Source organism: Diaphorina citri, unplaced genomic scaffold (genome assembly GCF_000475195.1).
Source record: "Diaphorina citri unplaced genomic scaffold, Diaci psyllid genome assembly version 1.1 scaffold306, whole genome shotgun sequence".
Classification (NCBI taxonomy): domain Eukaryota; kingdom Metazoa; phylum Arthropoda; class Insecta; order Hemiptera; family Psyllidae; genus Diaphorina; species Diaphorina citri.
In genome coordinates, this window is record NW_007377741.1 from 82,794 (window position 1) to 108,549 (window position 25,756).

General features: G+C 40.4%; 1 protein-coding gene and 2 non-coding genes across 3 annotated transcripts in view; 1 reads left to right on the forward strand and 2 right to left on the reverse strand.

The window, feature by feature from the left end:
* The window catches only part of LOC103507342 (DNA polymerase epsilon catalytic subunit A), a 68,456-nt gene that overhangs the window by 17,088 nt on the left and 25,612 nt on the right, over nucleotides 1-25,756 (reverse strand). The window contains exons 20-36 of the mRNA XM_026822232.1: nucleotides 25,651-25,746; nucleotides 25,514-25,606; nucleotides 24,976-25,205; nucleotides 23,926-24,169; nucleotides 23,470-23,709; nucleotides 22,791-23,177; nucleotides 22,006-22,201; nucleotides 21,508-21,651; nucleotides 17,190-17,482; nucleotides 6,262-6,410; nucleotides 5,577-5,664; nucleotides 4,914-5,063; nucleotides 4,332-4,534; nucleotides 2,321-2,471; nucleotides 1,029-1,243; nucleotides 631-786; nucleotides 23-173 (exon numbers count right to left, since the gene is read on the reverse strand). Coding sequence (XP_026678033.1) covers nucleotides 23-173; nucleotides 631-786; nucleotides 1,029-1,243; nucleotides 2,321-2,471; nucleotides 4,332-4,534; nucleotides 4,914-5,063; nucleotides 5,577-5,664; nucleotides 6,262-6,410; nucleotides 17,190-17,482; nucleotides 21,508-21,651; nucleotides 22,006-22,201; nucleotides 22,791-23,177; nucleotides 23,470-23,709; nucleotides 23,926-24,169; nucleotides 24,976-25,205; nucleotides 25,514-25,606; nucleotides 25,651-25,746 — 3,186 coding nt within the window. The remainder of the gene's footprint in view (nucleotides 1-22; nucleotides 174-630; nucleotides 787-1,028; nucleotides 1,244-2,320; nucleotides 2,472-4,331; nucleotides 4,535-4,913; nucleotides 5,064-5,576; nucleotides 5,665-6,261; nucleotides 6,411-17,189; nucleotides 17,483-21,507; nucleotides 21,652-22,005; nucleotides 22,202-22,790; nucleotides 23,178-23,469; nucleotides 23,710-23,925; nucleotides 24,170-24,975; nucleotides 25,206-25,513; nucleotides 25,607-25,650; nucleotides 25,747-25,756) is intronic.
* Nucleotides 2,906-3,024, forward strand: LOC113466651. Its single transcript, XR_003390988.1, has one exon. It is a non-coding gene; the product is annotated as a 5S ribosomal RNA (ribosomal RNA).
* Nucleotides 6,943-7,105, reverse strand: LOC113466652. Its single transcript, XR_003390989.1, has one exon. It is a non-coding gene; the product is annotated as a U1 spliceosomal RNA (small nuclear RNA).

Here is a 25,756-nt window from a genome sequence, read left to right on the forward strand (position 1 = left end):
GTAAATTGTACGTGTACCTTACCTTACTATAAAGTACATCGAGCCAGTAGTCAGCAATTTTGGCCACAGATTCATAGCATTTCTCCAATGTATCACCCTTGAGGAATGCCTCGAACACAGAGGACTGGAAATTCTTCACCAGCTGAAGTTCACCGCGCCTCTTCACTTCAAACCTAACGGGGAAGCAAAGGGCATTAGGATAAACCTTATACTTATTGCACTAGGATGAACAGGGACTACAGGAAGCAGACCAGTGTCTTGCAATGCGACTATAAATAAGCATCAGAGAAGCCAAATCCTAACCAGCCTGGCTAGCTTTAGGTTAAAACGGGTTTATCATGCGTCTGAGGAAAAGCACAGATCCACAGGTTGCTGATTGCGGTTTCGGGACGGGCCAAGTAATCTTGGCCAGAAACCATTAACCCACCTCGGTGCAGCTACACCGCTAACACACCAGCACCAACACCAACAATAATAATTTTTAAACATAATTACTTAGGTCCTAATTCATAATGGACTACCTGAATTATTCGGATTGATTTTCAACCCAGTTATTGCATTTTCCAGCACACAGGCGCCCATAGTAAATTGTACGTGCACACAGGCGCCCATAGAAAATTGTACGTGTACCTTACCTTACTATAAAGTACATCGAGCCAGTAGTCAGCAATTTTGGCCACAGATTCGTAGCATTTCTCCAATGTATCACCCTTGAGGAATGCCTCGAATACAGAGGACTGGAAATTCTTCACCAGCTGAAGTTCACCGCGCCGCTTTACTTCAAACCTAACGGGGAAGCAAAGGGCATTAGGATAAATTAATACTTATTATGTAATGGCCGTTTGTGAATTGTTATTAATAAATAAACTTGAAAAAAAAAAAATAATTATATTCACACTTCAATATTTTTAATCCAATTAGGTTTAATGTCAAAGTATAACCCAAAGCATATGTCTATTGGGTTGTATGGATTTTCGTAAAGTTATCCAGTCTTCAATCAAGTATTTCAAAATATGTGTATTTTTTACCTCTCTGTAATAGGGGCTCCTTCCGGTTTCTTACTAATGATGTATTTGCACGCTAAGCCCGCATCCTTCACCATTTCATCTCCTAGGAACTCAGCCAATCTCTTAGCGGTGGATATGGACGTCGATTTCTGAGCCCCATAGTCCGAAAGTTTCTTGGACATGGACTTCTTCTCGGAGATCAAATCGAACAGCTCGCTATCCGGCATATTACAAGCCTGGGAGAAAACAGAGATTGGCGGTGGATATGGACGTCGATTTCTGAGCCCCATAGTCCGACAGTTTCTTGGACATGGACTTCTTCTCGGAGATCAAATCGAACAGCTCGCTATCCGGCATATTACAAGCCTGGGAGAAAACAGAGATTGGTCGTGTTTAAAACCTAAGGAATTTTAATTGTGTTAAGCATAAATGCTTGTCACAAATGTCGTTCCCTGCTTAATGCACTACGCTAAGTTTTATGACTTGACTAGTCTGAAGCTTTTCCCGCCACACACGTTCTGTCTGACTGACCAAGGTCGATATCTGTCAGCCGGTCTGAAGCACTGGTTTTAGGTATTTCTTTAATCAAATCGAATAAACTACGGGCTAAAAAATTCCCGGAGGGACGGACCAAGGGACCAAGCTTGTTTTTTTCGACATCGATCGACGGCCGTCGACTATGTATGGACAGTGGACACAGGTAAGAGGGAACGTTACGGGCTTTTGAAATTAGAGCACGCGACTGAAAATTTATCAATGAGGTCGCTCCATCTTTGAAGCTGTTATATGAGAGATTAGGTGGGCCGGTCCCGGAGGTACTGCAATACCGGGTCAACCCGCGACAGAGGTGGAGCAAGCCCCTAGCACTCAAACAGGAACTACAGGAAGCGGACCAGTGTCTAGCAGTAGGACTATAAATAAGCATCAGAGAAGTCATATCCGAACCAGCCTGGCTAGCTTTAGGTTACAACGGGTTTATCATGCGTCTAAGGAAAATCACAGATCCACAGTTATTCCACAGGTTGCTGATTGCGGTTTCGGGACGGGCCAAGTAATCTTGGCCAGAAACCATCAACCCACCTCGGTGCAGCTACACCGCTAACACACCAACAACAATAATAATTTTTTTTTTTGGCGCACCTTATTTTCTATTTGACTAGGGTTCTTAGTTCTTAGTTGGGGATTATTATTGCTTAGGTCTTAATTAGGTCTTAATTCATTATGGACTACCTGAATTATTCGGATTGATTTTCAACCCAGTTATTGCATTTTCCAGCACACAGGCGCCCATAGTAAATTGTACGTGTACTTACCTTACTATAAAGTACATCGAGCCAGTAGTCAGCAATTTTGGCCACAGATTCGTAGCATTTCTCCAATGTATCACCCTTGAGGAAAGCCTCGAACACAGAGGACTGGAAATTCTTCACCAGTTGAAGTTCACCGCGCCGCTTCACTTCAAACCTAACGCGGAAGCAAAGGGCATTAGGATAAACCTTATACTTATTATGTAATGGCCGTTTGTGAATTGTTATTAATAAAAAAACTCGAAAAAAAATAATAAATAAAAACAACATGAATTGGAGAGGTGGGGTCCGGTGTACTCTCACAGAATTTATTTTCGAATTGAAAAAGAAAACATTATAAACTCAACGCCAACCGTAGAACAGCGAGAAGTTTTATACAAAAACTAAATTTTGTTCCCTCATATTTAAAAAATAAACAGAAAAGGAAGTCGTCAGCATAGAGCATTGAGCAATCGATAAGAAACAAGAAATGGGGGGGGGGACCGCGGAACTAATAATGTATGCGCGAGCATCACACGAGACCTCTCAGTCCCCCCATCATGTAATTTACATCAAGGTTATAATATTTCACTTCATTCATAACTGCACGTCGCCAACGATCATACCACGTTGAATACACCAGTTCTCGTTCGATCACTGAAGTTAAGCACCGTCGGGCGTGGATGGTACTTGGATGGGTGACCGCCTGGAAACACCACGTGTCGTTGGCAGACTTTTTTTTTAATTTCGAAAGTCTAAAACAACCTTAGTGACCGAGTGGGTAACACACTAGGCTTGCAAGCTAGAGGTCCCGGGTTCAATACCAGGCGGGGTCAAACTTTTACCATATTTCTGTTTTGATTTAATTCCCTCAATTTCAATAATTTCTTTACAATTGTAACATAACATTAATGATAAACAAACTATTTTCTCTATTTTTATCAATCATCTTCTAATTAGAAATCCTGAACATCTTCTAATTAGAAAAAAAGTACCTACTCCAGAATACTGATAAATTTAAAGCAATTACCTTGTTGTCTATTAGCATGTACTCAAGCCCACTGACTAAAATATAAAAAGTTCATTTCACATGTACCCGAGCCCATTACCTTATTGAGCGCCTTGTACTCATATCGCCGGTCTCGGAACGCCCGCACCGTGTCCACATAGAAACTGTTCTCCTTCTGGCACACCGTGGTAACCCGGGTCTCGACCCGCGTCACGTGCGTTTTCCTATCTGTTGTATCCTTTTTGAAGAAGTTCGATAGAGGGAACTGTAACAACAAAGGTCTTACCGTCCCGAAATGGAGGAGATAAGGAGGAGAAAGCCAGCAGTTCCGGGAACAAACCTCATCTGTTTAGGATTAGGTTTACACCGGGCTGGAACCTAGCGCTTCCAGTGTAGGCGCTTTGCTTGTAAAAAAAAATGTTTCATAGAGGGGGCCAGTTTGGAATTTTATTAGCCGGTTAGTCTGTGAACAGCCCCTAGGAGTTACAAAAAAGACTCGCCCTTTCTGTTTATTGTTGGAATTAGCCCTGGGCCCAATTAGTCATCTGGGAGTCATAAAAAAAACACTCACCCTTTCAGTTCGGCCAAACTGTTATCGAAGTTGAACACGGCGTATCGTTTCTTCAGTTTCTTGCCTTCTTCTTTGGCGGCGGGTAACACCATGGCCAGATAGGGACCATCCACTTCGAAGAAGATGGAGTTCTCCGAGTGTTTCTCGTATTTGAGCGTGGCTGGATCTACCAGCGTATGGTATTGGTCATTAGAGAAGTGTTGCTGGAATATACCAATAATCAGTTACTCAGTCTCTTTTGTCCTCTCTCACACACAGTATAATGGCCGATCTTACCACTGAAAGTTACCATAGTGTCAAGGGTTTTCTTTGACGTCACCCATTTGATTTACACAGGCCAGTATTTCTCGAACTCTGGATTAACTGAAAAATCTCTGTGGTAAGACCTGGTATTTCAATATACCCTTGGGAAAAAAAAAAAAAAAAAAAAAAAAAAAAAAAAATAAAAAAACACTCACCCTTTCAGTTCGGCCAAACTATTATCGAAGTTGAACACAGCGTATCGTTTCTTCAGTTTCTTGCCTTCTTCTTTGGCGGCGGGTAACACCATGGCCAGATAGGGACCATCCACTTCGAAGAAGATGGAGTTCTCCGAGTGTTTCTCGTATTTGAGGGTGGCGGGATCTACCAGCGTGTGATATTGGTCGTTGGAGAAGTGTTGCTGGAATATACCAATAATCAGTTACTTAGTCTCTTTTGTCCTCTCTCTCACACAGTATAATGGCCGATCTTACCACTGAGAGTTACCATAGTGTCGAGGGTTTTTTTTTGACGTCACTTTGATTTACACAGGCCAGTATTTCTTAAACTCTGGATTAACTGAAAAATCTCTGTGGTAAGACCGGGTATTTCAATATACCCTTGGAAAATTACTAGTATAGCTCCGCTATACTGTTAGTAAAAAAACTGAGCTTTCATAAAAACTGTACTTCATTAGAGCATGCCATTTGAGACTGTTAAAGTTGGTGTCTGAAAATTGCAATCGTCTCAAAATTACCTCAACCCCACTCTATATTCTACATGTATTCTGGGAATCTTACCTTAACCATAGAGTTGAGTACGGCATTGGGATAGGAGATGGTGACCTGGGATTTCTTAGGATGAGTGGATTTGACCGTGTAGTTCTCCGGGAATGAAGCAGGCAGCACACACCAGATCCCGTCTGTGTCTAGTTCCAGGGGTCTTCCTACCTGCATCATAGAATACAATAGGATGATATTAAAAGAATGATATATTGATCTATCAAATTTATATTTAAATAGTGATAAATCAAGGAAGAACATACATAAAAGGGAAGGAAAATGTCGAAAGACTAATTTTATGCTGTGTTGTGTGGCAACTCTATATTTAGAGCAGTTAGTAAGTACATTTTTAATTCTTTCCCTCGAAAGGCGAAATGAATAGAACAATGGTCAAAACTGTAACATGAAAAATATTCATCTTCGAAGGAACCTTCTCTTCTTACTTGCCTGTTCTATAATTTCCCGGGCCTTGGTGATAATATTGGCTCCAGTGTAACACGTGATACCTGCCATTTGTCGAAAGACTAATTATATGCTGTGTTGTGTGGCAACTCTATATTTAGAGCAGTTAGTAAGTACATTTTTAATTCTTTCCCTCGAAAGGCGGAATGAATAGAACAATGGTCAAAACTGTAACATGAAAAATATTCATCTTCCAAGGAACCTTCTATTCTTACTTGCCTGTTCTATAATTTCCCGGGCCTTGGTGATAATATTGGCTCCAGTGTAACACGTGATACCTGCCATTTCCATACTGTGCCATCGAGCCCTGGAATCAAACAAAAACAAATACGGAAAAATATCGATTATTATTATTATTATTAATTAGTCTTATTACTGATACAGTGTCTCAGGCCGAGGATCGAGAAATGTATGGTTTAACCGCTCTTTAGGGCGAACGTTTTAAAAAAAGATCGAAAAAGTTCGTTTCTCGGGACTTGAGTTTTCTGCCAAAGGTGTTCAAATGTTACAGAGAGGATCGGTTTAGAATGTAGTTATTAATTAGTCTTATTACTGGTACATTGTCTCAGGCCGAGGATCGAGAAATGTATGGTTTAACCGCTCTTTAGGGCGAAAGTTTTTAAAAAAGATCGAAAAAGTTCGTTTCTCGGGACTTGAGTTTTCTGCCAAAGGTGTTCAAATGTTACAGAGAGGATCGGTTTAGAATGTACCTAGATCAAAAGTGTCTCAGGTCAAGGCTCAAAAATTTTCTGAACCTTGTCTGTTTATAAAATTTATCCCGGGCAGAAGTCGAACCCGCGACCTAGCGCTTACAATAAAATTTCAAAGGCTGGCCAAAAATCATGAAAAAGCTCAGAGGAATTAAGCTGGGCGAGCTAAAGCAAACCGGTTTGAGAGCCCTTACCCTTTCCGCATCACATAGCCATAGAACGAGTTCAGAATACACTTGTGGGCCAGTTGCAGGGAATCGTACAACACTTCTTTGTTTTTGGCAGATTTGATTTCGGCCGCATCTCCCTTAGCAACGGCCTCACTTACTTCTTTCTTAGCCACCTGAAAACAGAGGTAAGAATTTATAAAGATAAACGAACGGAGCGAGTTTCAAATTTCATCCCGATTTTTTTTTTTTTTTTTTTTTTTTTTTTTTTTCCCCTTTTTCCCCCCCTTTTTTTTAAAACCCCCAACCCCTCCCCTCTCCTTTTTTTCCCCCAGAGGGAACTGTAACTGTTAAGGTTTTATCGTCCCGAAAGAGAAGAGGGAAGAAAGGCAGGATAAGAGAAAGCTGTTCCGAGAACGAACCTTATCCGTTCAGGATAAAATCCGTCCCGGGCGAGAATCGAACCGGCGGCCTAGCTATCAACCAAGCTAACCACGCTGGCTCTCGAAGATTATATGTACTTTCAGTTTGTTAAGGTGGCTAAAAGCGATTAAGCATACAGCTCCAAACTAAGCTTCGGAATTATGTTAATGATTTACCGACTTACGGATAATTAGGTTCGACACTTCGACAGCTTTCAATATAATAGCACGGTCATATAACTGTGACGGATCTCGGACAGCTTGTATTATTTAATTAGAGATTGGGTAGGGATGTGCGCGTACGCAATCCCCGCTACCAAAAATTACGCGCCCGAGGTATTCACATTTGGAATACTCGCAGGGGTCAACCCAACCTAAGTGCAATGGAAGGGCCTCACCCTGGAGGAACCTCCTTCTTGATCAAGGTAGCCTCCACGCCAGGTAAGTATGAATTGAGTAGTGTTCAGCTAGGTTTTATTTTAAACTCGAAACATAAAACTGTGAGAAGTTAGATGCGAAGAGAGTCGTGGTGCTTCCACACAACTGAATGAAAATTATCTCGGGAGTTGTTTTATTTATACGCGGGGTGTTTGAGGCACAAGTCTCGCTTGCATATGCTTGGTGTTCACTGTTCACAGGCGGTCGTGACCCGATGACTTAACAATCCCTACTTACATATTACATGGAAAGTGACTTTGTTTATCCGTCCATTTTTTTTTTTTTTTTTTTTTTTTTTTTTAAAAAAACACCCCCCATGGGGTAAGCCACTTTAGAAGCAAATATTTTAAGGGTCCAGTTATATGTATACCAGGTATTAAACAACTTGTCATATTGTTGAACATAATTATGTAGGGTAATTTAAAATTTTTACTTTATTTACTGCTGAAGTTCTAAAGAACCGGTTCAAGGTCATGTGTTCACAGGATCAAACGCTTTTTTTTGACATATGAATTTTTTTTAATTCAATTCACTAAGAATATTTTTAAACATCAAAATCCTACAAAGTGTTATTTGCGTAATTTTCATTATTACCAATTAGCCTAATTAGGTAACTTTTTTTTCATAACGCCCAAAAATTAAGAAGAAAAACAGCTGACTAAAAAGAGAATCGGATATTTTGAGTTGGGTCAGCAGCCCGGTTTTCAACCGATTCCACTTACGAGGTAGCTACTCCAAATTCTGTACAGCCGTGTCCTGTCCACACATAGTCGACGGCCGACTGAAAAAAAGACTGGTCTCTTGTTTTTAGTCCGTCCTTCCTTTATTATTACAATAGTAATAAAAATGTATAAGGGACGGACTATTGTATTCGCTTCGGTGTCTGTCAGTCATTATTAATTAGTCTTATTACTGATACATTGTCTCAGGCCGAGGATCGAGAAATGTATGGTTTAACCGCTCTTTAGGGCGAACGTTTAAAAGAAAAAAAGAAAGGATTATTATTATTATTATTTCTCGGCACTTGAGTTTTCTGCCAAAGGTGTTCAAATGTTACAGAGAGGATCGGTTTTAGAATGTACCTAGATCAAAAGTGTCTCGGGTCAAGGCTCAAAAATTATCTGAACCTTTAGATAAATAGGAGCTATGACCGGGACACATCCATATCTTGAGGTAAAAACACACTACTATCATGTCACGCGAGCTCATGTGACGTGAGGGCAGTGTGGCTATCATTACCGAAATCTCCTACTATACGAGTATTATGAGAGAACTTTGAACCACATTTTCCTGACTCCACGTGAGCTCACGTGACGTGATAGTAATGTGTTTCTATTTCTACCTTTAGAGTAATTTAAATCAACTACTCTTAGTTCTACAAATACATAGCTACAAATTCGAAAGGCTAGTAAGCTTTTATCCCGGGCAGAAGTCGAACCCGCGACCTAGCGCTTACAATAAAATTTCAAGGCTGGCCAAAAATCATGAAAAAGCTGAAAGAGGAATCAAGCTGGGCGAGCTAAAGCAAACCGGTTTGAGAGGCCTTACCCTTTCCGCATCACATAGCCATAGAACGAGTTCAGACTCCAGACTCTAATGCCTCCACATGTCCCCCCACATAGGTTTCTTGATCTAGAACATGGCTATTCTGAACTTGCACCAAACTTACCATTCTAAACTTGCACGGGATATCAGCTCGGAATACTCCAGACTCTAACGCCTCCACATGTCCCCCTACATAGGTTTCCTGGTCTAGAACATGGCTATTCTGAACTTGCAGCAAACTTACCATTCTAAACTTGGACGGTATATCAGCTCGGAATACTCCAGACTCTAACGCCTCCACATAGGTTTCCTGATCTAGAACATGGCTATTCTAAACTTGCAGCAAACTTACCATTCTAAACTTGCACGGGATATCAGCTCGGAATACTCCAGACTCCAACGCCTCCACATGTCCCCCTACATAGGTTTCCTGATCTAGAACATGCCCATCATCAGTCATCTTGTTCAGAATGGACATCTGCTTGTTGGGAAAGATGATGTTGGCGTGGTATGCCTCCACCATAAGAAGAGTTTCACATAGTGTCCCGGAACCTTTTCTTAAAATCTGAAAAGAGACATATATGTATAACAATATTATCTTCTGGAAAAAAGACAGAAAATCCTCTAAATTTGTTAATCCAAGCTCGGGAATTTTAGGGGAAAGGGTAATTTTTGGGGAATCTACCGGAAACAAAAACAAATCCATACTATTTTATTAATGTGTCTTTAAAAAAAAAAAAAAATGCTCTTTGAGGGGGTACACTTTCGGTAGGCACATTTGCGCACATTTGACCTCGTAAATTTTAATAAATGAGAATTTGCAGACTAGAGAGCGTGGAGTATTCAGTTTCAGTACACTTTCGTACATTTGTACTTGAACTATTCTTACCTCATCGGGTTGCATAGGAATAATGGTACACAGAGCAAAGATGAACGGGTGAACATACTTCATATACAGGTAGTAGGTGGCCACAGCATCGGATACGGAATAGTCACTGAGTACCTGTAATAATAAAAAAAAAAATCAAGCTTTATTTTCGAATTGCCAAATCCCCAATATTCGACAAAGTGCCCTGACATGACAAAATGAGACTCCACAAACCGTTTACCCAACGCAACGTTGGGAACATTGGAAAAGAAAAGGATTCATTAGTCCGCGATATACATAAATGTAGACAAATGAGCTTCCAACCCCTCAAATCCCGATCTTCAAAAAATGACTGCCGGTGCCGATGCAACAAAAGGATTTAAAGCATACTGTTCTTTACAGGACGAAGTGATCAAAAATGGAGCAATATATTGCTGTGTTGCGAATGCAACCCGGTTTTTATCCACATGGCAAGGACTTACTTCAAGATTAGACCGTGTATTTACATTCAATACATATGGATTAATGTTATCCGTGAACCAATTGAATTATATATTTATATTCACCTGTGGTGCTTCGGACGCCATACGGCACATTTCCTCGGGATCAAGCTCTACAGGATCATAACGAAGTTTTGCCTTGGCCACTGCTTTCAAGTTTTGAGATCCCACCGGTAAGTACGAGTCTCGTTTTACCCAGCTGAAAATGAGAATCAAAATTCAACATGAATAATTCTGTGTATATTTCACATATTACCTCTTGGATTAAGGTTTCATATTTCATTAGAGAGGTTAGGTACATATTATTTTAAATCGCCAGCCTAGAAAGGTAGTGTGTCCACATCTTGAAGTTTGTCGGAATTTGATGAAGCAAACATATCCAAGAGCACCTGCCTTGTGTGAGCTAGGTCGCGGGTTCGGTACCCACCCGGGAACTTTATCTTAAACAAATAAGGTTCGTTGTCGGAATTGCTGGCTTTCTCCTATCCTGTCCTTCTTCCCTCTTCGATTTTGAGACGATAAGAGCTCCGTTGTTACAGTTCCCTCTATAAAACCTCTTACAACTTATGTACTACCTTATAAAAAGAGATTTTTTTCCCTAGAAGCAGCTTTTTTTATGCCTATGAAAAAAAGAGCAACATAATTAGAATGAGCAAAATCATCTGCACAGAACTCACCACAAGCAGTCCATATGCATCGCGGGCCGGCACGTATACACGCCCTCCTTGTTCTTCGAGAACCCAATCTCCACATTCATGTCCATACCATGCACCGCGGCCCTCGTCTCCACAAATGGCCAATCAAAAAAGTCCCCGTTATAAGTGACGAAGATATGTGGCCGCACGTCCAACACGTGGTCGAAAAACCGCCGCAGGAGCGCCTTTTCGTCCGACTCGTTGAAAATGGTGAAGTAGCCTTCGAACTCCGGCTTCGGGGTGTACTCGAAGTCCTCGACATCCTGCGAGATGATCTCGCGGTTCGTGATGAGGAAACCCTGTATGAGGCGGATCAAATAAGGGGGAAATTATAACTTTTTTTTTGCATGTGAAGGGTATAGGTACCCTTTAAATATGGATAAGGTATTGCCTGATATTTGATATCGGCGAGCATTCCTGTTCTTTTCTAAAAATTAATAGGTGCATAAGTGAATACATAATGCAAATAATGCATCCTGGAAAGAAAAAAAGGGAGGGGAAATAAATAGAAATAAGCAATGGTTGAAAATGTTAAAATTTGACAAATGTAACATAATATAATCTATTTATTTATTTTTTAAATGATCTTTTCTATTAGGTAATATTTATTATAGAACTTAACTACTTATGCTTATTAGCTTATTACAAATAGGTAGTTGAAAATAACGTGATTTCAATTCAGTCCCGTTCGAGTCGAATAAACAAAACTCAACGCTTTATACGCGAGTTTCAAGAGTTGCAGAAAATATCGCTTACTAATAACCAGCGAGTTATGGTACAACTTCAAATGATTCGGCCTCTGCGCGCGCAGCAGAATCAAGTACACATTTCGGCGTACAGACGGTGCGCATCGATGCCAATCACTGCGCATCAGACTTCTGCGCAGGCGAGTGTTACAATCGTCGAGAATTTCCGAGCAGTGACAGAAGTAGTAGGTTCCAAAGGAGATGGCAACTAGTTCGGCAACATATTTGATGAGTTTGGAGGCAGGCAAAGATGCCGGGTCTGGATTGAGGAAGACCTGATAGATACACAGGCAAAACGCAAACAAGTTGTAGATGATGCCTATCAAGATTTTCGATTCGTCTGTTTTAATGATCATCTGAAATGAGAATAAAAACAGGTGACAGCTACTCATGAAAATGTATGATTTCCTACATGTTGTACCCATTGTTCATCACCTACATACGAGTGAATGGACGCGGCACACCATTTGCGTGTTTTAGCAGCTTTTTGAGGATGATGCATATAATGCATGCTTTTGCAATGTTGATGTAAAAAATCTGGCGTGAACATCACACGAAAAATTGATCTTTGATCACTTTTTCATGGCGAAGAACGGGCGTCGAGCAACCTACTAGTTTGGCAATAAGAAGATAACTTACTGACTTCTCCTCGCCACGTTCTTTGCCCAGCCCAGCCCAGGAAATCAACGAGTACTTTGCCCAATTCTGGCTCAACAGGTACAAAAAAAGGTACTTAGTACATTTCAGTACATTTGTACTAATGCAGTACATTAATACGTTCACTTTTTAAAAGTTTTGAATGACCCTCTGCGAGCCTACTCAGAAGAAAACAAACCAATAACAAAAGTAAAATAAATCTCGTACATACCTTGTTTTGAAATGTTATCATCCGTTGATGAAATTTGACAATTTGTCCCACATACACTTCATTGTAATCTTGAAACGATGGCATTGGTACATCATCCACTCTCAACGCTGCTGTCATTTTCTTTCCATGTTTGATGACCATTTCTGTATTCCTTAGACTTTCGCTTCCATCATTCGTGAGAGCTTTGATATACCCAACTTGTTTTGGCCTTTCATATTGTGAAGCCACATAACCATCTGGGTTTACCCTTTCGTATTGTGACGCTTCAGGGCGTATTGTGACGTTTTTTGACATATCTCGAACTGACATGTGTTTAGTATTCATGTTTATATTGTGTATACTCAGCTTGGGCGTTGGCTGGTAGCATTTCAGAAAGTTTAGGTCCTGATATTCCTCCTCATTAGAGTTGTACATTTTCTGTCCCACGCCATACGTCACACTTCGCATAGCAACATACTCGTTCGTTTCAATATTGGTGTAATACTTGACACAACTGTTCCTATCGTAGTGTCTCTTGCCTATCTGTTCAACATAGGCGCACAGAACACTATACTGCCCTTCAACATGCGTGATGATCATTGGGAAACTACTCAGCGACACACAAGCAAAGGTCATGAAAACAGTCAGTACGTAGATTTGGAATATAAATACAATTTCGTACTCGTAATGTGCAGAACTTGTTACATCGACAAATGGGATATATATGTTTGTAGGATGTTTCCGACGGGGATATAACGTGGTAGAACTCATGTCTACACCAACAATGGGTAGTATCGGGAAGCAAGCTTCAAGTATCATTCCTAAGAGAACCACCATAAGACACGTCGAACACACACTGAAAATGGTCCTCGCCTTGCTGTTACTTCGTCTTATAATGCTCTCATCCGCTGTGCTGAATTTCTCCATGAGATCAATAATTTCCTTGACCATCTTGGGTTGGTGACGCGCAATGTGCATAATCCAGTAGAGCAATTGAAATATGAAATCTTCGAACATGGATTGCGAAAAGTCCAAAAAGTTTCGCCTGGGTCTCAGTATGGTGCTGATCAAATGCAGTACCAGGTATATGAACAGCACGGAATGGACGAATGTCGAGTAGATAGCTCTCAGAGTATTGTTAGACTGGGAGCCTACGACGCGATAATCCACAGCTCCTATCACTTGTAAGATTTCGAATAGGAATGTCAACGATGGCTTTTCTGCCGAATTCATTTTGATAGGTTGTCGATGAAATCTTCGAACATGGATTGCGAAAAGTCTAAAAAGTTTCGCCTGGGTCTCAGTATGGTGCTGATCAAATGCAGTACCAGGTATATGAACAGCACGGAATGGACCACCGTCGAGTAGATAGCTCTCAGCGTATTGTTAGACTGGGAGCCTACGACCCGATAATCCACAGCTCCTATCACTTGTAAGATTTCGAATAGGAATGTCAACGATGGCTTTTCTGCCGAATTCATTTTGATAGGTTGTCTATTCCAGTCAATGCTTTCAATTAAATTGATCCCGAGGACAAGGAACACCTAGACCCTTGACAAATGGAGCTTGCCTGAAGGTATGTGATGTGTTCCAATCCACTCGACCTCAAAATAGAAAGGTGTCAGCCTGAATAACCTTCGCTTCAACTTCAGCAAAGGTTTAATCCAAGGGCAAGGTAAACCTAGACCCTTGACAAATGGAGCATGCCTGAAGGCATGTGATGTGTTCCAATCCACTCGACCTCAAAATAGAAAGGTGTCAGCCTGAATAACCTTCGCTTCAACTTCAGCAAAGGTTTAATCCGATATCAGCTCGGAATACTCCGGACTCCAAGGCCTCCACATGTCCCCCTACATAGGTTTCCTGATCTAGAACATGGCCATTATCAGTCATCTTGTTCAAAATAGACATCTGCTTGTTGGGAAAGATGATGTTGGCGTGGTATGCCTCCACCATAAGAAGAGTTTCACATAGTGTCCCGGAACCTTTTCTTAAAATCTGAAATGAGACATATATGTATAACAATATTATCTTCTGGAAAAAAAGACAGAAAATCCTCTAAATTTGTTAATCCAAGCTTGGGAATTTTAGGGGAAAGGGTAATTTTAGGGGAATCTACCGGAAACAAAAACAAATCCATACTATTTTATTAATGTGTCTTTAAAAAAAGTGCTCTTTGAGGAGGTACCCTTTTGGTAGGTACATTTGCGCACATTTGACCTCGTAAATTTTAATAAATGAGAATTTGCAGACTAGAGAGCGTGGAGTATTCAGTTTCAGTACACTTTCGTACATTTGTACTTGAACTATTCTTACCTCATCGGGTTGCATAGGAATAATGGTACACAGAGCAAAGATGAACGGGTGAACATACTTCATATACAGGTAGTAGGTGGCCACAGCATCGGATACGGAATAGTCACTGAGTACCTGTAATAATAAAAAAAAAAATCAAGCTTTATTTTCGAATTGCCAAATCCCCAATATTCGACAAAGTGCCCTGACATGACAAAATGAGACTCCACAAACCGTTTACCCAACGCAACGTTGGGAACATTGGAAAAGAAAAGGATTCATTAGTCCGCGATATACATAAATGTAGACAAATGAGCTTCCAACCCCTCAAATCCCGATCTTCAAAAAATGACTGCCGGTGCCGATGCAACAAAAGGATTTAAAGCATACTGTTCTTTACAGGACGAAGTGATCAAAAATGGAGCAATATATTGCTGTGTTGCGAATGCAACCCGGTTTTTATCCACATGGCAAGGACTTACTTCAAGATTAGACCGTGTATTTACATTCAATACATATGGATTAATGTTATCCGTGAACCAATTGAATTATATATTTATATTCACCTGTGGTGCTTCGGACGCCATACGGCACATTTCCTCGGGATCAAGCTCTACAGGATCATAACGAAGTTTTGCCTTGGCCACTGCTTTCAAGTTTTGAGATCCCACCGGTAAGTACGAGTCTCGTTTTACCCAGCTGAAAATGAGAATCAAAATTCAACATGAATAATTCTGTGTATATTTCACATATTACCTCTTGGATTAAGGTTTCATATTTCATTAGAGAGGTTAGGTACATATTATTTTAAATCGCCAGCCTAGAAAGGTAGTGTGTCCACATCTTGAAGTTTGTCGGAATTTGATGAAGCAAACATATCCAAGAGCACCTGCCTTGTGTGAGCTAGGTCGCGGGTTCGGTACCCACCCGGGAACTTTATCTTAAACAAATAAGGTTCGTTGTCGGAATTGCTGGCTTTCTCCTATCCTGTCCTTCTTCCCTCTTCGATTTTGAGACGATAAGAGCTCCGTTGTTACAGTTCCCTCTATAAAACCTCTTACAACTTATGTACTACCTTATAAAAAGAGATTTTTTTCCCTAGAAGCAGCTTTTTTTATGCCTATGAAAAAAAGAGCAACATAATTAGAATGAGCAAAATCATCTGCACAGAACTCACCACAAGCAGTCCATATGCATCGCGGGCCGGCACGTATACACGCCCTCCTTGTTCTTCGAGAACCCAATCTCCACATTCATGTCCATACCATGCACCGCGGCCCTCGTCTCCACAAATGGCCAATCAAAAAAGTCCCCGTTATAAGTGACGAAGATATGTGGCCGCACGTCCAACACGTGGTCGAAAAACCGCCGCAGGAGCGCCTTTTCGTCCGACTCGTTGAAAATGGTGAAGTAGCCTTCGAACTCCGGCTTCGGGGTGTACTCGAAGTCCTCGACATCCTGCGAGATGATCTCGCGGTTCGTGATGAGGAAACCCTGGATATAAGGCGGATCAAATAAGGGGGAAATTATAACTTTTTTTTTGCATGTGAAGGGTATAGGTACCCTTTAAATATGGATAAGGTATTGCCTGATATTTGATATCGGCGAGCATTCCTGTTCTTTTCTAAAAATTAATAGCATGTAAATGGTGTCTCAGCGGAGGCCTTGGTATTTGATACCCTTTAAATATGGATAAGGTATTGCCTGATATTTGATATCGGCGAGCATTTCTGTTCTTTTCTGAAAATTAATAGGTGCATAAGTGAATACATAATGCAAATAATGCATCCTGGAAAGAAAAAAAGGGAGGGGAAATAAATAGAAATAAGCATGCATGTAAAGGGTATAGGTACCCTTTAAATATGGATAAGGTATTGCCTGATATTTGATATCGGCGAGCATTCCTGTTCTTTTCTAAAAATTAATAGGTGCATAAGTGAATACATAATGCAAATAATGCATCCTGGAAAGAAAAAAAGGGAGGGGAAATAAATAGAAATAAGCAATGGTTGAAAATGTTAAAATTTGACAAATGTAACATAATATAATCTATTTATTTATTTTTTAAATGATCTTTTCTATTAGGTAATATTTATTATAGAACTTAACTACTTATGCTTATTAGCTTATTACAAATAGGTAGTTGAAAATAACGTGATTTCAGTCCCGTTCGAGTCGAATAAACAAAACTCAACGCTTTATACGCGAGTTTCAAGAGTTGAAGAAAATATCGCTTACTAATAACCAGCGAATTATGGTACAACTTCAAATGATTCGGCCTCTGCGCGCGCAGCAGAATCAAGTACACATTTCGGCGCACAGACGGTGCGCACTGGTGCCAATCACTGCGCATCAGACTTCTGCGCAGGCGCGTGTTACAATCGTCGAGAATTTCCGAGCAGTGACAAAAGTAGTAGGTCCCAAAGGAGATGGCAACTAGTTCGGCAACATATTTGATGAGTTTGGAGGCAGGCAAAGATGCCGGGTCTGGATTGAGGAAGACCTGATATAGCAAATTACCTTGTTGTCTATTAGCATGTACTCAAGCCCACTGATTAAAATAGAAAAAGTTTATTTCACATGTACCCGAGCCCATTACCTTATTGAGTGCCTTGTACTCGTATCGCCGGTCTCGGAACGCCCGCACTGTGTCCACATAGAAACTGTTCTCCTTCTGGCACACCGTGGTAACCCGGGTCTCGACCCGCGTCACGTGCGTTTTCCTATACGCCTTGCGACAATACTCGGTCAGTCGCTTCTTCTCGGCGGCGGCTTGCTCTTCGCGCGACAGAGCGTGGAATGGTCGCGGCGCGCCCCCGGGGAAGCGGGGCGGAAACTTTTCCGTCTCCAACTGTTGGGTGATCCGCTGGAACTCGCTGCGGGACGCCGGCACTGAAAGGGTTAAAAATCAAGTAAGATAAAACTCTAAACTTACATCGTTCGAACGACACGACGTTTCGAATATTTACTGTTATATACATAAGTGACCTAATCGCTAACAGCAACATACATATGATAGCGAGATAAATTCACTCATTCACACACTAATCGCACTACCCAGAGCTCTCCACCCCCCTAGAAATCTAAAATTTGGTAGGAATATCCCTGTCCCGAATATGTTCTTGATGTGCCATAAGAGAGGATTTTGCCTAAGATCTAAAGCTAAGATCGAGCTATGTGATCACTAGACTTCGGATTATAACTGCGGGACGCCGGCACTGAAAGGGTTAAAAATCAAGTAAGATGAAACTCTAAACTTACATCGTTCGAACGACACGACGTTTCGAATATTTACTGTTATATAAGTGACCTGATAGTCAATTCCTTACAATCGCTAACAACAACATACATAGCGAGATAAATTCACTCATTCACACACTAATCGCACTACCCAGAGCTCTCCACCCACCTAGAAATCTAAAATTTGGTAGGAATATCACTGTCCCTAATATGTTCTTGATGTGCCATAAGAGAGGATTTTGCCTAAGATCTAAAGCTAAGATCGAGCTATGTGATCACTAGACTTCGGATTATATGTAAATGCATTTGCGTGTTTTAGCAGCTTTTTGAGGATGATGCATATAATGCGTGCTTTTGCAATGTTGATGTAAAAAATCTGGCGTGAACATCACACGATTATTTTATTTTTATTTATTTATTTCATAACCATATTTTACAATGTAGGAAATTAGGGGGTAGGTATAAACTTAAACTTATGAAAGTAAAACATAAATAGGAGCTATGACCGGGACACATCCATATCTTGAGGTAAAAACACACTACTATCATGTCACGCGAAGTGAGGGCAGTGTGGCTATCATGACCGAAATCTCCTACTATACGAGTATTATGAGAGAACTTTGAACCACATTTTCCTGACTCCACATGAGCTCACGTGACGTGATAGTAGTGCGTTTCTATTTCTACCTTTAGAGTAATTTAAATCAACTACTCTTAGTTCTACAAATACATAGCTACAAATTCGAAAGGCTAGTAAGCTTGGGAGGTAGTGCATCTGCCTTGTAAGCACTAGGTCGCGGGTTCGATTGCACCAAACTTACCATTCTAAACTTGCACGGGATATCAGCTGGTTTAATCCCCCATAAAAGGGAGCTATAATACGAGCTTCTAGTGAAAAGAGTCGGTCCTGGCCATGTTTGTCTCCTTTTAAAAACATTTGTATATAGGTATTTTGCCTCCTCTTTTTACTTGTCTTTTCAACACCAGTCACCACGTTTTGTCTCGCAATTTTACACTTGGACGTGGCTTCCTTCGGTCAAATATGAATTTAAAAAAATCGATGGTAAAGGAACTCGGCTTTCTTTTCAGCCTCAAAAGGATATTTGAATGAAAGCTTAGAACGGCGAATACCAATGGCAGAAACCTACCACATGGTAAAACTCCCAGGACACCAATTTACTAGCGTGATTGACCTCATTAAAATATTCACACATAATTTCGCACTTTCAGGTGATTAAATTAATTGAATCCACCTTGGAAAGGTCGCACAATTGGGGTGAATTTTCAATTGGGATTGGGACTTCATAATTGAAGGCTACGTAAAAACGAATTATAGGCTACAAGTCGTTTTTGCGTCAAAATCCCAGGGGAGAAAAAGGGATGATTGACCTCATTAAAATATTCACACATAATTTCGCACTTTCAGGTGATTAAATTAATTAAATCCACCTTGGAAAGGTCGCACAATTGGGGTGAATTTTCAATTGGGACTTCATAATTGAAGGCTACGTAAAAACGAATTATAGGCTACAAGTCGTTTTTGCGTCAAAATCCCAGGGGAGAAAAAGGGAGGATAAGGAAAAGATGAGTTAAACACGCGAACTATAAATACACTCGAGATAAATTATATCATCACCTTCACATTATTATTTTTTAACACCCTAGAAAAATGATTATAATTATTACATTTTTCCCTTCTTCTTTTTCTTTGATCTTCAGCGTTTGTCGTCATTCTTGGGAACCCGCTACTTAAATCGAGTGACGGCATTACCAGAGTAAAAAGAAAAATTATAGATATGAAAGAAATAGTACAGGAGGCTCTTAGTATTGCTGTGATGTCCACAAAAATTGTGAAGAAGCTCTCAGCTTTACCACAAATAAATCATGATTTAGATTTTTAGATTTAGACTTTGACCTCATAATAATAGAACTCTAAGGATTAGGTGGTAGAGAACGTCTTTGTAGGGTGTCTACCAAAATGGAAAAATAAAATTCCCTGACTTTTCTCGGTTTTCCAGTCCATTTTTTCCAAATTTCCAGTCTATTTTTAGATTTAGACTTTGACCTCATAATAATAGAACTCTAAGGATTAGGTGGTAGAGAACGTCTTTGCAGGGTGTCTACCAAAATGGAAAAATAAAATTGGTGATTCTCATGATTTTTTTTTATTATCTCAGAAAAAACTATAAAAATTAAAAAAAATATTGAGACTAAAACGAAGAAAAGGTTATGATCATTGGGAAACTACTCAGCGACACACACGCAAAGGTCATGAAAACAGTCAGTACATAGATTTGGAATATAAATACGATTTCGTACTCGTAATGTACAGAGCTTGTTACATCGACGAATGGGATATATATGTTTGTAGGATGTTTCCGACGGGGATATAACGTGGTAGAACTCATGTCTACACCAACAATGGGTAGTATCGGGAAGCAAGCTTCAAGTATCATTCCTAAGAGAACCACCATAAGACACGTCGAACAAACACTGAAAATGGTTCTCGCCTTGCTGTTACTTCGTCTTATAATTTTCTCATCCGCTGTGCTGAATTTCTCCATGAGATCAATAATTTCCTTGACCATCTTGGGTTGGTGACGCGCAATGTGCATAATCCAATAGAGCAATTGAAATATGAAATCTTCGAACATGGATTGCGAAAAGTCCAAAAAGTTTCGCCTGGGTCTCAGTATGGTGCTGATCAAATAGAGACATATATGTATAACAATATTATCTTCTGGAAAAAAGACAGAAAATCCTCTAAATTTGTTAATCCAAGCTCGGGAATTTTAGGGGAATCTACCGGAAACAAAAACAAATCCATACTATTTTATTAATGTGTCTTTAAAAAAAAAAAAAAATGCTCTTTGAGGGGGTACACTTTCGGTAGGCACATTTGCGCACATTTGACCTCGTAAATTTTAATAAATGAGAATTTGCAGACTAGAGAGCGTGGAGTATTCAGTTTGCTGCGGGACGCCGGCACTGAAAGGGTTAAATATCAAGTAAGATGAAACTCTAAACTTACATCGTTCGAACGACACGATATTTCGAATATTTACTGTTATATAAGTGACCTAATAGTCAATTCCTTACAATCGATAACAACAACATACATATGATAGCGAGATAAATTCACTCATTCACACACTAATCGCACTACCTAGAGCTCTCCACCCACCTAGAAATCTAAAATTTGGTAGGAATATCCCTGTCCCTAATATGTTCTTGCCATAAGAGAGGATTTTGCCTAAGATCTAAAGCTAAGATCGAGCTATGTGATCACTAGACTTCGGATTATATGTAAGTGCATTGGCGTGTTTTAGCAGCTTTTTGAGGATGATGCATATAATGCGTGCTTTTGCAATGTTGATGTAAAAAATCTGGCGTGAACATCACACAAAAAAAATGATCATTGATCACTTTTTCATGGCGAAGAACGGGCGTCGAGCAACCTACTAGTTTGGCAATAAGAAGATAACTTACTGACTTCTCCTCGCCACGAAGAATTGATCTTTGATCACTTTTTCATGGCGAAGAACGGGCGTCGAGCAACCTACTAGTTTGGCAATAAGAAGATAACATCACACGAAGAATTGATCTTTGATCACTTTTTCATGGCGAAGAACAGGCGTCGAGCAACCAACTAGTTTGGCAATAAGAAGATAACTTACTGACTTCTCCTCGCCACATCCACTCCATGTTTCTCTGACACGTTGCTCCTGGTCTGTTATAATCACATGCTGCACAAGTTGTATCATTTACTATAGCGCTAGGCTGCAGTCTGTTGGTGAGGATAATGTTTGGATACATAGCACCTGAAATCCAAGTTGGTCATAATATTTGGTTCACAATTGGTCCAGTGGTAACGCGCTTGCTTGCCATGCAGAAGGTCCCGGGTTCGAATCCCACCATCGACAAAAAATTGTACTCGTTTTTCGAATTGGTCATAATATTTGGTTCACAATTACCCAAAAATCTATGTTGTTAGGGAAAAGAATTAAAAAAAAAATCTGTTATGCTCGTATTATACGCAGCGCTGACCAAATTTAAACAGGAAAAAACCCAATTAAATTGGGATGCAAGGCCTAATGGTCAAATATTGCCGACATTTGCAACAACAAAGAGAAAAAGGCTAAGAAGAAGACTCGTATGATACAGCATCCACTCACCCACATCCAAATGGTATATTATAGGTCTCTCCATTCTCACAGGCGTGTCTCGTAGTTTGGCCAACTTGTCCTTAATGTCTTCAGTTATTTCGTCCAGATTGGTGACTAGATCTAATGGAACTCCTTCTTCTACTTCTATAGCATGCCGAAGGGCAGCACTCACGTTCTCTATTAGCTCAGAAAATGCTGAAGGTACCTGAGATACAGAGATAGTATGGAATTTTATTAGATAAATAGGAGCTATGACCGGGAGCTATCCATATCTTGAGGTAAAAACACACTACTATCATGTCACGCGAGCTCACATGACGTGAGGGCAGTGTGGCTATCATGACCGAAATCTCCTACTATACGAGTATTATGAGAGAACTTTGAACCACATTTTCCGGACTCCACGTGAGCTCACGTGACGTGACGTGCTAGTAATGCGTTTCTATTTCTACCTTTAGAGTAATTTAAAATAACTACTCTTAGTTCTACAAATACATACAAGCTTTAATATTTAGACAAGTTTATCCATCTCCTTTTTTTTTAAAAAAAAAAGGACACATTTGGGATGACAAACATTCAATTCGCCAGCCTAGTTAGCTTGGTTGGTAGCGCGTCTGCCTTGTAAGCGCTAGGCCGCGAGTTCGATTCCCGCCCGGGGCGGATTTTATCCTGATGGGATAATGTTTTTTCTCGGAACGGCTGGCTTTATCCTATCCTGTCTTCTTCTTTTGGGACGCTTACCATTCTAAACTTGCAGCAAACTTACCATTCTACACTTGCAACTGCAAACTTACCATTCTAAACTTGCACGGTATATCAGCTCGGAATACTCCGGACTCCAACGCCTCCACATGTCCCCCCACATAGGTTTCCTGATCTAGAACATGCCCATCATCAGTCATCTTGTTCAGAATGGACATCTGCTTGTTGGGAAAGATGATGTTGGCGTGTTTATATTGTGTATACTCCTTGGGCGTTGGCTGGTAGCATTTCAGAATGTTCAGGTCCTGATATTCCTCCTCATCAGAGTTGTGCATTTTCTGCCCCACGCCATACGTCACACTTCGCACAGCAACATACTCGTTCGTTTCAATATTGGTGTAATACTTGACACAACTGTTCCTATCGTAGTGTCTCTTGCCTATCTGTTCAACATAGCTCAACGAGTACTTTGCCCAATTCTGGCTCAACAGGTACAAAAAAAGGTACTCAGTACATTTCAGTACATTTGTACTAATGCAGTACATTAATACGTTCACTTTTTAAAAGTTTCGAATGACCCTCTGCGAGCCTACTCAGAAGAAAACAAACAAATAACAAAAGTCAAATAAATCTCGTACATACCTTGTTTTGAAATGTTATCATCCGTTGATGAAATTTGACAATTTGTCCCACATACACTTCATTGTAATCACCTATTTTCTAAAACAATGGTTCTCCTATAGAACCTCTTCCACCGCACTAGTCACTCACCTGACCGTCTATCATGTACGATATCATCATAATCTGATCCGTTGCCGCGTCCGGGAATTTCAGAGGCAGTTTGGTAGTCTCTATATCAAACGCTAGTACTATCATATCCGGTCGATCCAGGATATCGGGTCGGGGTCGAATGGTGGGCGGGGCTTGGGTTCCATTCGACTTGATGGTGTACCAGGAACCGGCGAATATCTTCAGATCGATCGACACGCGAACGTGATATGGCACGTCGTACTCCCTGCAGAAAAAGGTTTGAAATAACTTTTGTGTGAATCACAGCATTATTAAGTGCCTCTTTTACTATTCATTATCATCCACTGTTAATACCACCACTGGTCGCTACTCGGTTAAAGGAGCTACCCAATTGTCCTCACGAGGCTGAGTGGACCTGCCTTTTTTCTAAAACAAGGGTTCTCCTGGAGAACCTCTTCCACCGCACTAGTCACTCACCTGACCGTCTATCATGTACGATATCATCATAATCTGATCTGTTGCCGCATCCGGGAATTTCAGAGGCAGTTTGGTAGTCTCTATATCAAACGCTAGTACTATCATATCCGGTCGATCCAGGATATCGGGTCGGGGTCGAATGGTGGGCGGGGCTTGGGTTCCATTCGACTTGATGGTGTACCAGGAACCGGCGAATATCTTCAGATCGATCGACACGCGAACGTGATATGGCACGTCGTACTCTCTGCAGAAAAAAGTTTGAAATAAAATATCAAAGCTTCTTCACAACTTTTGTGTGAATCACAGCATTATTAAATGCCTCTTTTACTATTCATTTATTTTATTTTTATTTAAGTTATTTTCTTGTACACAGAACAAAATAATGCATAGTACAACGTTCTAGAATTCATTATCATCCACTGTTAATACCACCACTGGTCGCTACTCGGTTAAAGGAGCTACCCAATTGTCCTCACGAGGCTGAGTGGACCTTGAACTTTAAGCACAGAGCCGAATCACAGGGACCCTGTAAGCCTAGTGTAATTGTATCTCGGCACCACTTTTGCATTACTTTAAGGCACAACAGTACATACATAACCATTATCGTTCTATCCTATAGGACAGGCCGAATTATGTATTTGACAACACAACAGACGTACTATCTTAGGCCCAGCAAGCCATTAGTCTGTATAGAAAACTGCTTTCAATCCCAACAGAAGCACAACAGTAATAAGTACACTTTAAGCACAGAGCCGAATCACAGGGACCCTCGGCGTGTAAGCCTAGTGTAATTGTATCTCGGCACCACTTTTGCATTACTTCAAGGCACAACAGTAATAAGTAGAATTAAAAATTGAATCAATGTACTTATAGTGTATCTACTACCTAGGTACATACTTTTATTATTTTATTTTAAGTATAAGTTTTTAATGTTATATTGTATTATGATAAGTTTCAATTGTAAAAATGGGAATTCCCATAAATTTATACAAATAAATAAATAAAAGTAGTAGAAGCCTACTGTTGAGTAAAAGAACTCTTTAGGCCTACCTGATATCTAGTATACTGTCCATATGATCAACAGTTTTCACCGTAGCCCCAGCATCATGTTTATTGATGAGTGACTCTGTGAGCATTTCCATGTAAATTAAATTCTGTCCATCCTTAGCCTTGTTCTTCCGTACAGCCGCCAACAGTTGCTGCTTTACTTTCTGCAGGTCTACTTGATTGATGAAGTACAGCTTGAGAAACAACTGCTTCAAACCTATGAGATGATTTGGCTGAAAGAATAAAAATTAATAGTTTATTCATACTGTTCGAGAGAGGATTTAAAAGTCCCTTTACCCCAACAATAGGCTCCTACTATTACTGTGAAGTCTCAAATAATGATGAGGATAAAATTCCATAAATTGGCTGAGATTGAACCTGCACCCTCCTGTTTATCAGGCAAGCACTTTGACCACTATGCCACTGAGGCAGGTATTTTGAGGTCACATTCACAAATGAGGAACAAAGTTCATGCTTTAGTTGGGATTAAAACTCACAGACTTGCACCCTCCACTTTATTAAGCGGGGTACTTGTACTTACCAAATCTAAATCTTCTTTGGTAACCTGCTCAATTCTGAGTATGAGACCTGTGTATTTCTTGCTCAAGAATGCTGATACCTCCTGAACACACTCCTTTTTGGTGAGAATATGAAAGTAAGGCTCAAATGGTAATTTACAGCGGATAACAGTTGTTGCTTCACTTTCTGCAGGTCTACTTGATTGATGAAGTACAGCTTGAGAAACAACTGCTTCAGACCTATGAGATGATTTGGCTGAAAGAAT